General features: G+C 39.5%; 1 protein-coding gene across 1 annotated transcript in view; it reads right to left on the bottom strand.

Annotated features, from left to right (window-relative positions):
• Positions 1 to 1,985: 1,985 nt before the first annotated feature.
• The window catches only part of cpxm2 (carboxypeptidase X (M14 family), member 2), a 31,922-nt gene continuing 17,985 nt past the window's right edge, over positions 1,986 to 15,922 (bottom strand). Inside the window, exons 6-14 of the mRNA XM_085416692.1 lie at positions 14,263 to 14,413; positions 13,882 to 13,970; positions 10,744 to 10,867; positions 10,373 to 10,569; positions 8,521 to 8,700; positions 7,510 to 7,807; positions 7,111 to 7,250; positions 6,684 to 6,783; positions 1,986 to 2,821 (exon numbers count right to left, since the gene is read on the bottom strand). Coding sequence (XP_085272818.1) covers positions 2,565 to 2,821; positions 6,684 to 6,783; positions 7,111 to 7,250; positions 7,510 to 7,807; positions 8,521 to 8,700; positions 10,373 to 10,569; positions 10,744 to 10,867; positions 13,882 to 13,970; positions 14,263 to 14,413 — 1,536 coding nt within the window. The 3' untranslated portion in view covers positions 1,986 to 2,564. The remainder of the gene's footprint in view (positions 2,822 to 6,683; positions 6,784 to 7,110; positions 7,251 to 7,509; positions 7,808 to 8,520; positions 8,701 to 10,372; positions 10,570 to 10,743; positions 10,868 to 13,881; positions 13,971 to 14,262; positions 14,414 to 15,922) is intronic.

Raw genomic sequence — 15,922 nt, forward strand, 5'->3', positions numbered from 1 at the left:
TTGTCAGAATAATCCAGTGATGTGTAAAAGCCCCAACAGAGTTCTGATAATTAGAGTCTTCCTACCCTGACACTCCTACGATGCACCACTCGCCACTCCAGAAATCAAATTAGATGGTGCTTAAAATTAACCACAGTCGTTACTACTACAGTATGTTATGGGACTGAAATGGAGTTCCATCAGGGAGTTTCAGTCAAAAGGTGGAAGTAAAATGTTTCTCAGTTTGAAAATTAATCATACACATAACCTGCAACATCATAGTGAATCCCTTGTGGCTCAATCAGTTGATAATCTTGCTTGTTTTTTTTAGTAGTATTTTAGTATTGATCTGCACTCCCCCTAAATTGCATGTTCGATGGGCTGAATGCTCGCCACTGCTGATGGATTCGGGGGTAGGTGTTTGCCTGTCAGTATGTGTTAGCACTCTGCTGGAAGGATTATCTTCTATTGCCCAGTGGAGACAAAATCCAACTCATATTGCCTTGGCAGGAATCAGTGTCTAAAAAGGGAATTTAACAGAGGTGTCTTTACTTACTTACATATATTTATAGAATCACTGGTATATGTTGTCAATAATCTCAAAGAAGCAATGACATAGTACAGTAGTTGCAGCAGAAATAAAATGCCTGGTACATCCAAAAGGGTTTTGTCTTTCATCTAATTTTTCCTTTCATGATTTCTGTATAGGGTTGAACTTTTATATGACTTCATAATGATAAGGTTTTAACTTATGCATGTTTTATGGCATGATCGCTTTGGGTGACAGGTAGCTGTCATCAAGCTGTCACCTGTCTTCAAGCATCAAAGTTATTTGAGTCACTGAACTGGGCCTTCTGACCGTTCTTGTGATGCTGCTCACGTCTGAAGACTTTTTAATGTATTTTTAAGTTTTTTAATTAAATTATCTGACAAGCAGTTTTTTTTACTGGCACATATCCATGCTACAGTATTGTTTGGCCTGTTTTAGCAACTTCATACTGTAATAATATATCCTGATAGTTGAGAATTTATCAAGCTGAACTACTTTAGAAACTAAAGTGATACACTGTTTTCATAAGCTATTATAGTGGATATATTATGTCTGATTTATCCACATATCATTATGTGCATACATGCTAAACGTGGTTAATTTTAGCCCACTGCTAAGTTGTTGCTAGGCAGCATGATGACATCATAATATCAGATATAGATAAGAACCTTCAGGTGCTTAAGATGAACCTGTGTGTCAAGTTTGGTTGCTCGGCTCCTGATCTCTAGAGAGAGTTCACCACACAGACAGACACAGATTTTGTGTATTATAGAAGATTTTAGTAGTAATAAGCATGTAGAGATCATGGATCACCCATGCCCTTTCCAAGCTATATGACCACTTCTGGCAAGATGGCAGTAATCAGTCGTGATGATTTTATGGTTTATAATGATTGCTGTGAAATTTTAATTTCTTATAACAAATACTTAGATATATATGTACAAAAAATTACATTTTTGCGTTTCTAATACCTCTTTGAATGTTTTAAACGTCACCTGAACCCCCCCACCCCCCACCTAGGGCAATGTGCATATTTTTGTAAATGAAAGAATTCATCTGTTTAGCCCAATTACTTTCCCTTATTTCTAATTATAGAATCATCTGGGTACTCCAGTAGGTTCTATTTGTATTAGACTATATTGATATTTTTGTTTTTGTGGTAGAGTCTGCTCAGCATGAAAATTGAATAAAAACAGCATTTTCTTAATTTCTGTTTCTATATGTAAGAAATTGTCTCTAGTTTTTTTTGGATATGTCTCTCCAAACTTACAGATTCTGATATGTAACTATTTTCAGGATGTCTCATGCAAATTATTAGAAGCTTAAAGTTTTATACATGTGGTGACAGGCATAGTGACTAGCAAAAATCTGTATTAAAAAGATGTTACACAGTTTGGCTTCCTGAGTTGAATTCACACACAACATAATCAGCTGAACGAGTTCACTTTGTGCAAAACACAGCTTTTATTTTAATAACTAAAAGAAAAGTGTATAAAACAGAATCAATGACAAAGGTCACTAAGTCCACAAGCTTTTTAAGGACTCAACATTATACAGCTGTTGGTAATAAAGCTTTTGTAACTGTTTATATAACTGTGTTACATAAGTTATTAAGTATGTGCATAATGACATTCATGGTAGTTCCTCACAGTGGCTTAAATTTCTATAGTCATTTATTAAAGAAAAAATAGCTCTAATATGATGACAATCTCTTATCTGCTGTTATAGCTAATGCCACAAGATTTGCCCTATTAACAAACTTGACCTTCCACCAAATGAAAAGCATAAATGTTTCCCGTTGAGATGAGAGAAAAGTTGATGATGACAGTGAGTGCAAAGAAGCTCTAACCAAACAAGAAATCAAATAGAGTGCCCCGTTTAAATTAATCCACATTTTTAGTCTCAAAACACTAATTCCACTGACAGCACTCAGAAGGAATCTGACACAGATCCAAACCCAGGCTTGGCTTTCACCGCAGTCTGATCAGAGCAGATGTTTGTTTTTAATTCTTCCTCCAGCTACCTCATACGGTCATTATGTTCCCAGACGTCTCCTTCTGGACCCCCGGGCCGCAAGCTGCCTCATGGGCAATTTGATGGGTTGCTTTTTGAATTTTTCCATTATTTCTTTAATTCGTGACATGTTGGTGCGGCCAATGGTGAAGTCGCAACGGGTGGCACCCATCTCATAGCCCACCTCACACTTCTTGCTCAGGAGGCTGTATCCCTCAGCCCTCGCTGTTACTCTGTACTCCCCTGGGTTCAGCAGGCGCCAGTAATCACCGTCAGCAGCTGAAGACACAAACACTGAAAATTAACTTTGTTCGTAGGAAAGTGCTGTAGCTGTCATGGCTATCACTGAGTAAAGAGGTGAGCAGATTTTAGAAATACTAAGCACTTAGTGCTATCAAAATTAATATGTTAGCATCTGTGATTAAATGAATAACTTTCAGATAGTGCTCATTTGTTGTTTTTAGGCTTCCCACTTCTTTCATCCTTCATTTCTCCAGCTTCATCAAGTTTTTTAAGGACACACTGCATACAGTACTGTGACAGGTTTCTAGGTAATAACTCTTCGGGAATCACCTTGTTGGCACCAAAAGACTTTTTTCATGTCTGTAAAACTGTGTTATCGTTGGCATTTTTTGGCATATTCAACAAAATAAATAGCAACACATTTTGTTTTTAGTTTTTTTTGACAGACTGGTAGAGTATCAAAGTGTCTAAAGATACAAGTTCCTTTTCTTCCCTTTGCTAAATTGTTTAAGTGCAGACACAACACTGGTTCATCCCTTGAGTTAGGTAACTTTTTAAACTTGAATGAGTCACAGGTCAGTGTTAGGTGGCTTAACAAACAATGCAACACCATCCATCCATCAATTTTCTTCCACTTATCCAATTAAGTGTTACGGGAAGCTGGAGGCGATTCCAGCTGCCATAGGGCGAGAAGCAGGGTTCACCTTGGACAGGTTGCCAGTCTATCACAGGGCTAACACAGGAAACGATTCACACCTATGGGCAACTTAGAATCACCAGTTAATTTAACCTTACAAATTGCATGTTGTTGGACTCTAGGAGGAGGCCAGAGTACCTAGAGCAAACCTTGGGGGGAGAACATGGAGAAATCACACAGAAAGGTCTCAGTCCAGCCAGAATTTTAAAAAGCAAAACAAACAAACAAACAAAAAAAAAAAGAAGAAAACAGGTTCCTCTGAAAATGGTTGGCTATAAGGACTGTATGGAAAATGAGTGAAAAAGCATGTTCATAGAAAAACCTTCTGAAATGTTCTGAAAGCCTGAAAAACTACCATTAAAAACCACCTAAATGTCAGGGTCCCTGTGCCTACCCGGTCGGCTCAGTACGGCTACATATGTTTTGTATTCCTTTTTTTATTTTTTTCCTGCTCTCTCCTTTCCCCTCTTTCCCTCCTCCCTCTGCCTGGGCGGAGCTCACCTGCGGGCTCCTGCCCTTGGCCCACGCACCTGTGGCTCATCACGAGTGATCCAGCTCCTTTATAAGACAGCAGCCCTGTGTTTCTCGTCGCTGGACCGTTGCCGACCCTCGTCAGTGTAACCCCAGCTCAATGACTTCAGAAGTGTTTCATAGCGATTTACCTAACTACCCATTCGTGTCTCTGTGTACAGATTCCCTGGACCTACCCCTGTGTTACCCGAGTGAGTGGAGTGTGAGGAGGAGTGGACGGAGAGTGTGCGAGTGTGAAGAGGAGTGGACGGAGAGTGTGCGTGTCTTTCCCGTTCGTGTGTGGACCCCCGGAGCCCGGCTTTCCCCTCACTTTTGTAAATAATCACCTGGTGCATCATAATAAAGACTCTTGTGCTTTCAAGACCTAGAGCCTGCGCGTGAGTCCGTTCAGTCCCGTTGTGACACTAAAAGTTATCCTTGGAAACAAAATATAAAGAAATGACAGGTGGCTCAAGACTTGCACAGTACTGTATATGTCAAAAAAAAAAGGAACATATGTCCATTTTAAGATTCTATAGAAAACTTTGTTCTCTTCAATGTTTTGCTTAATTTTACCTTAATTATTACTTAATTATGAGAAAAAAATGCAATTATGACCTTTAATTAATGGAAATAGTGCAATTAATTAGCTACTTTTTATCAGTTGACAGGACTTTGATGTGCTTGTGCATACTTGCCATACAGCCAAATTATTATTCCCTTCAGTTATACTGTTGGCCAACCAGTTTCTTTTCTCTTTTTCAAAAGCATGATGAGCACATTGATCAGAAGTAGTAAATTAGCTAATAACATCTTAATGGCTTGAGAAAAATATGCACCGACTCAGCAGTTCATCATAGAAGCTGACACCTAATGAATTTTAGTCTTTTAGATCCAGAGTTTTGTAATGCCCTTTGCATCTTTAGGCTTCACTTTTCTAATCCAGTGACTACGTCCATCTTTAATATACAGGCCATGATATAAAGCTGAAGCATAAATTATGGTGAAATTGATTTCAATTTCAATTTCAATGTCTTGGCACAGCCACGAGTAAGAAATTTTACTATATGTGATGCACCCTTAAGTGTTTTACATATTATGGACTGTGAAAACACATTAAAGCACACTATTTTTGCCACAGTTGCAAAATGCAAATTCTGTCCTAGAAATCTGAATTTGAACAGCCCAGTAAGCAGTGGCAGAAAAACAAGCATCATAAAAGCCTTCATTTGATGCCTAAAATAAATGTTGGCGAGTTCTGTGTGTTCTACTTTTGACGAGGTAGGTGTTGTATAAAAGTAGAAAGAAGCTCTTTTAAAAGGAGCTCTGCTTTGTCGTGTTGGATTTTCTTGGTCTCTCTGTGCCAAATACTGCCTTTACGTGACCTCAGTACACCAGTGCGCCTATGGAATATTTTCAGCCTTTGACTCACTCACAAAAACGACAGTGTTGCGTCCCTCCTGCCATCCAAACACCCACCTGACGCGTCTGAACAACCACTGAGACAAATGAAATATGAAGGCAGGTCTGGTTCTGCTGCTGTCAGTCCAAATAGTTACACAACAGCATCCATGCTCATATTACTAGATGGAAGAAGAGAACTGAATTGTTTTCTGAAGTCACTGCATGAAAAATGCAATGGAACTAGAGCGTATTTCCATTATCTATTGGATATCAGTGTATCAGCAGTACCAAAGCTTTCTGTCATGTCTTCTTGGTGACTACAGCTGTTTCATCTTGATAAGAGAGAAACCGCCTTGCAAACGCCTGTTTCTAAAGGTCCATAAAGTTCCAAAGGAAATTCAAAGCAGCTGAAAAGGTACAGTCATCAAAGTAAATACCCTCACATCTTTCCTCTCTGCAGCTGAGAATAGTGAGAATCCTAAGAGGAAGCGCTGACTTAAACTTAGTTCCAGGAATAATAATGGCCAATGTCCTTTTGAACATTTGATTTCATGCTCTAAGTACAAAACTACTTTGGCTTGGAAAGCTGCATTTTTTAGGCATCAGAATAGATTGCCTTGAGGACTCACACTTGATTGTTAAATTCGGAGCAGGAGGCCTCGGCAGCACAGGCTATGACTGTGAATTGAGTCAGAGCTCCGCTAAAATACATAACCTGCTTTTGTTTGTGCCTTTTATCCCGTCTTATACCGAAATACCAACTCGTTGCAAGAATGATTCATTTCTGAGGAATAAGCTGGACTGTGGAGACAGTTGAGTCAGAGCGCCCCGAGGCAGCTTCTTCTGCTTTGATTGCAAAATCTGAGCTTACTCGCAAAAAATTTCAGATGAATGCAAAAACGCTGCTGCAAAACAGACGCTGACAGCTACCCAGGTCCAGACAATTGGAAGGGGGGGTTTCCTGTAAATATGTTTACTTTGTACTGGCTTACTAGCTCAAACCATTAACCGTTAATGACTCAGAGTACAAACAGAGATCAACAGTTAGTAGCTACTGCTATTGCATGAGCTAATGGGGATCTCAAAAAACTAAAACTAAGAAATGGCCTTTCATTTAGATGTCAAGCACACACATATAAAGTGGCAGACAAATAAAAAATAAACACACAGCTCACAGGCAACTTTGCAGCACCAGTCACAAGGACAATATTTTTCCATGTTTACACACATACAGAGGATAGACCGCACTGTCACAGTAATAAGAATCAGGTAAAAGCAGCATGATACCTGTACGAATGTCATGGTTGATGCCCTCCACAGAGATGATGGCATTAGCTATTCCACGACCTTGGTGGTCCTTGACTACACCTTTGATCCCACGGTGCACCTGTACGTGGAAGCATGGCACATGTCATCGTGTGTGGTTTAATGATGTGAAGTGTACCGTATGTTGACAGTTAAGGATTCTATAATATAGTTCCTCCTCATGTAGCACCGATATTCAAATAACAGCTAGCTAAACCTATATTTGACAACAGCATTAATTTAGTATAAAACAGTTATGGTATTGATATAACATTAGTAAATTAAAACCATGTACATTATAAAAAAGCTCTAAAATATTTAAAACACTCATGTTTAAGTGCCTTTATTGGTTATTTGTTAAGTTTTTTATGTACATGTGTGAAATTTAGGGGCTCCTTTGCCTCTGTACCTGCTCCATGAATACAAGAAGAGACTCGCGATTGTTCTCCCACTCCTCAGGCAGGTCACTCTCATGAGGAAATTTGTCACAACCCACATACATCGACAGCTCAAAGCAATTTGTGTGCAGATAGCTGAAATCATTCATACCTGCCAAGAAAAAGAGACAGCAGAAGCCGGTCAGGATTTAGTTCACTTACTGGCCAGATCTGTGAAATTAAAAGTGGGCTTAAAAAAGCCTTTCATTATTATTTGTTTGTCTGTGAATTATTACATAATGCTTTGGCTAAAACCTAGAAGCTCTGAAAGCAGAAGTTTTCCAAATATGCAGATATATGCTAACAAAAAGCTACAGCTCAAAGGCTCAGAGCTGAGCAGAGAAATCCACCCTCCAGATATGGACACTAACTGCCGGCTGCAGTGTGCCAGGATGCGCCGTTGATGGTGCCATCCTCCTTGGCAAAATCTTGTGTGTGGCAGACCCGTCGGTTGGCATCAGTCATCAGACGGTGGGTGGACGCGTAGGAGAAGGCCAGCCAGCGGAAGATGTGGTCATCTGGTGTCGAGGTTTGCTCCCTGACCACCCCTTGGGAGCGAGTTCTGTCATACGGGAAGGTCACCACAAGCTCCCCACCCTGGAGGTTACCACCCAGAACAAAGGGCATCTTCTCCATCCATGCTATCAGAGCTCGTGTCTCCAAGGCAACCTACAGGCGGGAGGGGATACAGGAAAGGGAATGATAATGTACTTCATGCAATCGTCTCGGCACAGTCACTAAATAAACTCACTCATGCTGAAAACAATTTGCTGCAATGTGCTGTCAAGAGGGAGTAATAACAATATTTAAATGTTAAAATACTGCAGTAGAATTTTAGTAAAATCCACTTTAAAAAGTGGACAAATATTCATCAAGAGGCAGGAAATTGATAAAATTGCCCCTGCTGTTCAGGCTCACGTAACCCCTTTTATCTCCAAGCACAGGCTGAACCAGTTAGCCAGGCAGGCAAGGATAGTTTTCACAGCTTTGTGAGCACAGATGGGGATCCCAGCTCTACAGCTGCAGCAGCTATTCTGGAGGCTTTGTATGACTCACTCGGGGCTCTCACCAACGTCAAAACACTCGTGAGGATGAGCTTTAAATAGATTGCTGGGTATATTTTAGCTCACAGCCCCTTTGTCATCACACAGCGAATGCATCCGCTTCTCCCAAAATAGACAGCACTGATATGCCCCCGTGAAATGTTTACCCTTTTCAAAAGACTGATAATCTTCTCTATGAAATTTGTTTGTTACGCTTCTAGGGAGTCCAAGACAAAAATACAGTGTCAGAATTTGTCACCTGAGGGAAAAGTCACTGGAAACCAAATGGCAATCACAATTTAAAAGACAGACTATGACGGGGAAGATTTACTGACTTACTGAGGCATTTGTGGACTGGTACCAATCTGGGATGGCGATATGGTGGTTGAACATTTTACGAGGAGCCCACTTCTTTGCCTCAACTGCCCACAGAATAGCGTTAAGATCAGGAAAGTTATGGTGAATGTCGATTCCATCGTTGCTCCATCGACCCAGAGACCAGCCGATGAGCTCGGAGCCCTGCGTAAAACAAAAGAAAACCACAATATTTGGAAAATTCAAAGACAGTGGGAACACAAATCTATGATCACAGATGGAATTCTGTCAGCGGCGGAGGTGGGAAGTGTGGAGTTATCATTAAGAGGCTTAGCAGAGGTATCAAGCCAGGCACAGGAGGGGCAGGGGTTGCAGAGACTGATCAAAAAATCCTGTGGTCCATCCGCACAGTTTGCCAAACAAACAACATGCTGTCGAGTGGAAGGTCATCACCTGCAAGCAAAAAGGGCTTAAAGCTGCTTTAAGTGTTTTGTTTTTTTTTTTTTATCACTGCAACACAGTTTAAAGCATCCTTAATAAAAATTTATGGAAGATATCTGTCCCTCCCTGCCTTCTTGCATGCCAAAACAGCATTTTGGGGCAAAGTCGCCATGCTTTTATTTGACTGATGATCCATGCAGCTTTAAACCCATCAAAATTAAAGTTAGTGGTCTTGTTTGCCAAAATATCTGATCAGAACTGGTGGCTGCCGAGTGCCATGGCAACTCATTTTTATTTGACAATATAAAGCCTAAATTTTTAATCTGTGTTCCGAGCTTGGTTAACCCATTTGTTACATCTTTCTTTTTGATCATTGCTTGTTTGGGAGTGGACACTGATAGTGTTTGCTGAAACTAATTGGCTATGGTTTGATGAGACTTGGGGCTAGCAGGAGCCAACTCAAACTTAAAGGGTATGTAGAGCCACAGGACCAAATGCTAAGTTGAGATGCAGAGCTGAGCATTTAGTTTAAATGAATGCAGCAGTTTTCATGTTACATAAGACTTTTATACACTGAACAAAAGAAACTGTGATCCAAGAAACTATTTTTAAAAAGTCAAGTATGAAAAAAGCACTAAAACTTTATAATACAGCCCACAACTAAGGGCATAATCCCCTATAATTAAATGCCATGTCAACATATTTTATTTGAAATTATAATGTAATTATATTTATCTACAAATACCTAAAGGTAGGTACACTAGAATAAGGGGGTAAAAAGTCTAATTTTTACAGGAAACAAAGAAATAATTGTAATGTAAGTAATTGTAAGTAATCGTAGGGCTTTTGCAACTGTTGTTGCAATTTGGCTTTATATAAATACCATAAAAAGCTTTAATCCATGGCTCCACAGTGTAGTAGTCATTCACCTAACAAGCTAAAGTTTCCTTGTTTTCCTGGGAGGAGACACAAATCCCTTTGGGATTGCATCAGAAAGGGCAGCTGGCGTAAAAGAAATCTGTCAAATCAAACATACACAGCTACCTGCTGTGCCAACCCTGGTGAATAAGTGAGCTACCAAAAGTAGCTTCTTCTTAAAAAAAAACTTTAATCACTTTAATCAGTCAGGAAAACAATAACTTTTAAAAAAACTGGCTTGCCTGCTGCCTTTATATAAGCGTCACAGGGTTCAGTAGCTTCATCTCTTTTAACTTTGCATGTACTGAAGTAAAACATGACCCTGAAACTGGTTGTTAGCTTTTGTGAAAAGTGTGTTACAGTATGCGCTCACATTGAATGATGTACAGAAAACGAACAAACTAATTTTCCAGCACCACATGCACTTTTATTAGGAGGAGACCAAGCAGAGAGATGCTGCTTTCACCAGAGGCCAGATCATGGTAGGAGGTCACAAATGGCTGTCTTGCAGACCTACCACTTCAAAGGCTTTCTCGTACCCATCAGGGTTGACAGATGGCAGTAGATGGATTCTAGTCTCTTCCACCAGGTGACGTATCCGCTGGTTGCCAGATAGGTACTCCAGGCACATGAACTGCATCAGCAGGAGGAGCAGTTCTCGTCCCAACACCTCATTACCATGCAATCCTGCCGTGTAACGAAACTCTGGTTCGCCTAATCAACAGTTTCACATTAAGGGAGAGATGGAGAGAGAGAACAGATGGAAATTTATAGAGCCATCACTACAACTGTAGAAAGAAAATAACTCTTAGGAACACTGTGTGTCTTTGATGTTCCTTTTTTCTGCATTATATTCAGCAATCATAATCCACTTACTTAACTACTCACCAACTTCATGTTCTCCCGGATTGTCAGAGATCTCGATCGCATACAATTTGAGGCCACTCTGACTTTTTCCTATGTTATAGATCCGGGTTATGTTGGGACACATTTCATTAACCACCTTCATAAGCTGTGGAAAGCAAATAATGAGGCATTAGCTACTGATACTCTATATAAAATCTGACCTAAATGTGAGAGCTAATATCTACTGCAGAACTCACATTATCTTTGGGGCTCCGAAAAACTACTTTCAGAGGTACAAGAGATCAAAAAATACATTTATTTAAACAGCTAGGTGGAATTTTTGTGGTATTTACAGCTGAGATACAAAATTTTCAAAGTCACAGAAGTGCTCAGAGGGACAGAAAATCACGGCACATCAGTCATTTCATGACAAGACAACAGCTGTCATCTTCTGAAAGCTGCCCAACAAGCGAGCAAATCGACCTTGAGTTGAGATTGTTTTGACAACTGCTGTTTTCAAGATAATGAGCAAACTGTTAGGCTCATCATATGCACTAGTTTAAAGTTTCACATTTTTTAATCAGAAAATGGTGACGAGTGGGTTTGGTCACAAATTTGTCTGCTTCTTCACATTTGTCTGAGGAAACAGATAAAGCTTGTTTTGAGTTGCATGGATTATGTTGTATATCATCAATCAATCAATCAATCAATCAATTAATCTTTATTTATAAAGCACTTTTCATACAAAAAATGTAGCACAAAGTGCTTTACATGGTTAAAAGCAGCCCACCCCGCCCCCCAACTCACTCCCCACACTCTCATTAACATAAACGATGTGAATACACACATCCCCCCCCCCCCCCTCCACACACACACACACGCACACTTAAAGAGTAAAATTGGGCTTGGTACGCATGAGCCAAGTGAGGAAACACTATCACAGGGAGCCGTCTGCACCGGGAGCCGGTCACAGATCGCAGCCTCCAGGCTGGGCACACAGCAGGAGGGAGGGATCACAGCCCCGGTGCAGAGTGCGCCCTCTGAGGAAACACTGGAGATATGACACAATAGGATATATACAGGGTAAAAAGATGAAATAAATAAGAATGGGATACAATATAAAGTAAGAAGATAAAAAATGAATAAGAATAAAATCAATCATAACTGCAAATGCCTCCTACATGTTGTAACCTGGCATGCACCTCATTGGAAATTTCACATCTGCATGCCAGGTTACAGACTATAAAGATCCATCACTTAAATCTAAATCAATAGTTACACTAAGTTTCTTAAATGTCCACTGAGAGCTGGCATCCAGAAGTGAGTTAATCTGCATACGTTTGCTTAAAATATTCAAATTTAATGATTAAATTAACAAATTAGCACATATTAAAAATATATATTTTTGGTTTAGACAAAGTTTAAGCAAAGTGATGCCTTGGCTGTTCGCAAGAGGTCACCTTAGCTAATTCACTGAACTGGGTCTCTCTACCTTGTTTGTGTTATTAGTGCCCTTTGGAGCAATTGTGATTAGTTTGAGTTTTATTGCTAACAACTTGTTCAAGAGCACTAATTCAATCTATCTATCTATCTTAATAATGGCATTGCTTAGTTGTAAGAACATGTGCACATATCCTTAAAATATAAAAATAAATGACACTCCAGAAACACATTCTCCAGTGCTGTGTTAAAGCCCTTATTTGATAACACTGCAGCCAGTGTGAGGGGCTTTGCAGCAGCAGTCAAGGCAATTATGAAGCCTGCAAGAAAGGCCCATTGAATGTCCCCCACAGAGGCAGATTAAAATAGAAACAATTATTGTATACTCCTCTTTGTAAGAGTGGTGACACAAAGAAAATGTGCAGTTGGAGAAAGACTAACTAGCTGTTAACTAAAGAAACCCCAGTAATGTCAGACATTTGTGTGTGCTAGCTCTTTCAGCTGCAGCAGAAGTTATTAGCCGGTCATGGGGTTTAAATCAAGTCTGTGTTTAACGTAACTTCTCATGTAAATCATTAAACAAACGTCTGCTTTTTATTGATAGAAATATAGGATCCTAAGTCTCAGCTCAATAAAGCACAGCATGCCCTTGATAAATAAACCTGGGCTGTTATTTACCATGATCACTGGGGGACAATCTGCCTTAGAAGAAGGAATCTTTTGCCCACTTCTCTGTAATTTTTTCTTACGGAAACATAATAAAACAGAACACAGCGCATGCTATATGCTTAAACTTTCTACTTACGCTAAAGCTGTTATCAAAGAGAAGCATCTCTGCCACCGTGTTCTTGGGCAATATTAATTTAGAGCGTGAAAAGTGCTCTTTCCTCACCATTTATAATGTCTTTTCACTGTCTGTGTTTGGCAATATCAGTAATCCCAAGGGCGCTGTATTATAATCAGCCGTGGTTTACAGAAAGGACAGTCCTTGAGCATCATAACGGATATCTTGTTCATTCCCTTCATTGGACACGTGCTTTATTCGGGAAGCCGCAAAGGGCTATTTCCAATTTAAAGTTCTGGCACAGCAGTATTTAAACAGCAACAGATGAAGGGGAGATATGGTACATACAAGAAGAAGCAAAATGCCAAGGGTGCAAGAGCCCTACAAAAGGAGTTTTAAAAATAGCCTTTCTTTATGGAGGCCTATTGGTGCTTGAACTTCCTGTGTGAGACATGTTAGCTTTAAAAGAAAAGAAAGCAAAGAAAAGCAGAAACTTTGATATTTCTATAATATAATTTCAGGCACTCACAGCAGCTTTCTAAAGACTCATACATAGCAGTCTGAGTGTGTTAAAGAGCAGTTCAGAGCACCTGTAGTCGAATGTTTGACACATAGAACTGCTACATTAGAGACAATTACAATTCACAGTCACCCTGGCAGAGTGTACGCAGTGACAAATACAGCTGTCCTCCTTCTCAGTACAAACTAGGCTTCTGCTCTTGACAACTATATGAATAAGTAATGTCACAAGCAGAGATGCTTTATGAATTTTTATGTGGCTGGCACTGTTCGCTTCATTTGTTACACTTGTACACTTTGTTCTTGCAAAGGACACAACTTGTCTAGTGTTGGCTCGAAGTTATACGCCATTTTTATTGCTTCACGCTCTGGTCTGAATAAGAAATAGGTTGAGTCTTTTCTCTTTTTTTACTACTGGTCTGCTTACTGTAACTCACCTGCCTCATTTCTTTGTAGCTGTGATGTCTGAAGTCCAAGTCATCTGTTGTTATGACTTCATTGCGTCTGTGATAATAATTATTTGGATCTGGAATCAGAAGACATACAGTTACTGGTTTTTAAAGATTAAAAAGCTTCAGAAAGATTTAAAATTTGCTCTCTTGGTTTCAGTTTAGGTTTAGCCTGTGCAAAATGAAAACATTTTCTTTCTTGTCTTGTCCTGTCTTTTGCACCAACAGTGTCATGATTACTGTGGATAATCTCTGCAGATAGAAAACCTTTAACTGGGAAAAGCAAAAGTAAATGCATAAAAGCAAAATCTTCCCTGCGAGAAAAATTAAGGACTAATTGTATCTGCTTTGTCCATACAAACCCGTCACCTGGCATAGGACAACCAAGGATCTCCACTCGCATACAGATGCTGCCCCTGGTAAACCAAGAGCGAGGGTTAATTCGAATGTATCGACTGACCACAGGTTCTGGGAAGATGTTCCGGACTGGGATCTCTTTTTCCCTGTTGCCCTTGAATATCTACTGAGACAAAAAGATAGACTTACATAAAATAAATGCTAAAGAGGCTTTTAAAATATATATAAAAACAACCAAAATATTATAAATATAAATACTTATTAAAAGAAAAAAGAGATTGTACAGTTAGAACCTGAAAAGACCAACGAAAAATATAAAAACACACATAAATGCACCTGTACAATGTCATGAGACTTTGATACCACTGGGAGTTTATTGTAAATTTTAACACCCACGGTTGGAGCTGTCATCCGCACCTTTTGGCATTTTGAAAGACCAACAGAACAGTTTGGCATTTGGCTCAAAAGGTGGATGAGAGGGAGGCTTGTAGCAGACATTAAATTACCATAGGGATATTATCTCCCACACTGATGACATCACCAGCCAAGGGAGTGCACAGTTACACCAAAATTTAATTAACTGGGATGTGAACCACAGAGGGAGCAATGAGGATATGATTTTCCACAAAAATATTAACTTGATCCGATTTGCATGTGCAGAAGAGATTATTAATCTTTCCTTTTTTCTTTCTTGCTTTCTTTCTTTCAGCTGTATTTGGTTTCTGTCTATTCAGTTACATAAACTGCAGAAGTGTTAAGTGGGGAGAAAGATCCATCTCTGACAATGAGCCAGGATGAAGTTCCTATCTGCTTCAGCATCCGCACTGTTTTTCTATTGCACTTCAGCTAAGCTAAGAAATAACCAGGCGTCTAAATCTCTCTGTGTAATTACTCTGTAGCCTTTTTTAAAAAATGGTTCCATCCAACCATGGACACGGAAAACAAGAATCCTTATTAAGCTATGGTTAATAGGAATATTAACAGTATAAGTATTTTTCAGTATGATACATATGTCAGAAGACTTTAAATACACAATACTGTATGAAAGTCTTGAGTGGAAAAACAGTATAAGAGTTTTTGCAATTCTAACGAGCTTGAAAGTCAATATTTGGTTGGATAGTGGCTGATTGATTTCATTGTATGTTTTTCTATGCAAGTATGTTTTAGTGCATTGGAGTGTGTTTGGCATCATTGTTGTGCTGAAAAACAAAGCTGTTGCCATTCAGATGCTGTCCACATGGTATTGCATGTTGGATCGAAATCTAATCTAATGAATCATAATTCTGTGAAATTTGAAGATCGCCAATACAGCTGACTGAGATACAGCTCTAAACAAGTCTCCATCGTCTTTTATAGATGGAGTAGACACTCACTGTTGTAGCTCTCTCCTGACCACAAATTGGATTTGTCACTCCAGAAGTCCTGTTGCCACTGATTTTCAGTTCTGTTTTTGCGTAATTAGAAATACCTCAGCCTTTTATCCCCGTTTCCCTTCTTTAAGAACGACTTATTCACAGAAAATCTTCCACTGAGCCCATTTCTAATAAAAAGCAGATGTATCAGCTGAAAGGCCAGATGCAAAAAAGAAATTCAGAAAAGCCTGAAAAACCTCAGAAGAAAGTCTGGCTCCTTGTCCAAAATATAAAGAAATGAGGGGTGGATAAAGCACTTT

Source organism: Rhamphochromis longiceps, linkage group LG8 (assembly GCF_057381845.1).
Source record: "Rhamphochromis longiceps isolate RC_006_pf linkage group LG8, R_longiceps_female_GT1.1, whole genome shotgun sequence".
NCBI lineage: Eukaryota > Metazoa > Chordata > Actinopteri > Cichliformes > Cichlidae > Rhamphochromis > Rhamphochromis longiceps.